The sequence below is a fragment of the Cucumis melo genome, chromosome 7 (assembly GCF_025177605.1).
Source record: "Cucumis melo cultivar AY chromosome 7, USDA_Cmelo_AY_1.0, whole genome shotgun sequence".
Lineage (NCBI taxonomy): Eukaryota > Viridiplantae > Streptophyta > Magnoliopsida > Cucurbitales > Cucurbitaceae > Cucumis > Cucumis melo.
In genome coordinates this window covers 7,455,544-7,457,437 of record NC_066863.1, presented here as the reverse complement: position 1 = coordinate 7,457,437, position 1,894 = coordinate 7,455,544, and the positions used below count along the sequence as shown (strand labels likewise).

Below are 1,894 nucleotides of genomic sequence, written 5' to 3'. Positions count from 1 at the left end.
CATGGAAACAATCAATGTTGTGGTTAATGATTTTGAGTTCAATATCAATCAGTTTAATATTAAGGATGATGAGACCCATATGACACCTGAAATTACTTCTACTTCCCTTGACGAAATGCCTAAAGGTGAATCACAGCTAGACAGTGCTAAGACCGATTCAGGCATAACTGATGAGGTCATAAACAATGAAACTGTGCTTGTTCCCTCTGCAAATGTGAAAAAGAATCATCCATCAAGTTCCATAATAGGCGATCCGTCAGTTGGAATTACTACCAGAAGAAAATAAAAGGTTGATTACACGAAAATGATTGCTGATTTATGCTGTGTATCAGCAATTTAACCCACATCTGTTGAGAATGCTCTCAAGGATGAATATTGGATAAATGCCATGCAAGAAGAGTTGTTACAGTTCAAGTGTAACAATGTTTGGACTTTAGTTCCTAAACCTAATGGGGCAAACGTCATAGGAACTAAGTGGATCTTTAAAAATAAAACTGATGAATCTAGAAGTATTATAAGAAACAAAGCCCGTTTGGTAGCTCAAGGTTATGCACAGGTAGAAGGTGTTGATTTTGATGAAACTTTTGCATCTGTAGCTAGACTTGAAGCTATTCGCCTCTTGCTCAGTATATCATGTTTTCAAAAATTTAAATTGTTTCAAATGGACGTTAAAAGTGCCTTCCTGAATGGATACTTAAATGAGGAAGTCTATGTAGCACAACTTAAAGGATTTGTTGATCCTGAATTTGCGCAGTATGTCTACAAGCTGAATAAAGCCTTATATGGGTTGAAGCAAGCTCCTCGGGCTTGGTATGAACGACTAACAATGTATCTTGGTGAAAGAGGATATTTGAGGAGTGAGACTGACAAGACACTCTTCATAAATAGAACCAGCACTAATCTCATTGTAGCTCAAATTTATGTTGATGACATCATCTTTGGTGGATTTCCTAAAACTCTTGTTGATAACTTCATTAACATAAAGAAATCAGAATTCGAAATGAGCCTAGTAGGTGAACTGTCCTGCTTTCTGGGGTTACAAATCAAACAGAGAAGTGAGGGAATGTTTATATCACTGGAGAAGTATGCCAAGAACTTAGTCAAGAAGTTTGGTGTAGATCAGTCACAACACAAAAGGACTCTTGCTGCGACTCATGCTAAAATTACGAAGGATATGGTAGGTACTGAAGTCGATCACAAATTGTACAAAAGCATGATTGAGAGTCTTTTATATTTGACAGCAAGTAGACCTGATATTGCCTATGTCGTGGGAATATGTGCTCTGTATCAGTCAGATCCTCGTACCTCTCATTTAAGTGTAGTTAAACAAATAATTAAGTATGTTCATGGAACAACTGACTTCGGGATTCTGTACTCTTACGATACATCCTCTGAACTAGTGGGATATTGTGATGCCGACTGAGCAGGTTCTGTCGATGATCGAAAAAGCACTTGTAGTGGATGTTTCTTTTTGGGGCATAATCTTGTCTCATGGTTCAGTAAGAAGAAAAATTGTGTTTCTCTGTCAACAGCTGAAGCAAAATATATAGCTGCAGGGAGTGGGTGTACTCAAATGATATGGATGAAAAATATGTTAAATGAATATGGGATTATGCAAGGAGTTATGACCTTATATTGTGATAATATGAGTGCCATAGATATTTTGAAAAATCCAGTCCAGTATAGTCGCACCAAACATATTGATATAAGGCATCATTTTATTAGGGATCTCATTGAAAATAAAGTCATCACATTACAACACATTAGCTCAGTGGGTTGTATACCTCTCCTAGCTTTCTATATACATATTCCTTAGTAGGATAGTCGAACTTTTGACGGCTTAGTAGAATTCATGAGTCCTCCATCCTTAGTTGCACCAATTTGAAGGAGCAAA

The 1,894-nt window shown here is 37.0% G+C and overlaps 1 protein-coding gene across 1 annotated transcript; it reads left to right on the top strand.

The window, feature by feature from the left end:
• Window positions 1-1,000: 1,000 nt before the first annotated feature.
• LOC127150316 (uncharacterized mitochondrial protein AtMg00810-like) lies at window positions 1,001-1,423 on the top strand. The gene has a single exon (XM_051087734.1). The coding sequence runs from the start codon at window positions 1,001-1,003 to the stop codon at window positions 1,421-1,423; it is 423 nt and encodes a 140-aa protein (XP_050943691.1).
• The last annotated feature ends 471 nt before the right edge of the window (window positions 1,424-1,894 follow it).

Bases quoted from the DNA above. Each gene is read 5' to 3' on its own strand.
- LOC127150316 (XM_051087734.1), top strand. From the start codon at position 1,001: ATGAGCCTAGTAGGTGAACTGTCCTGCTTTCTGGGGTTACAAATCAAA.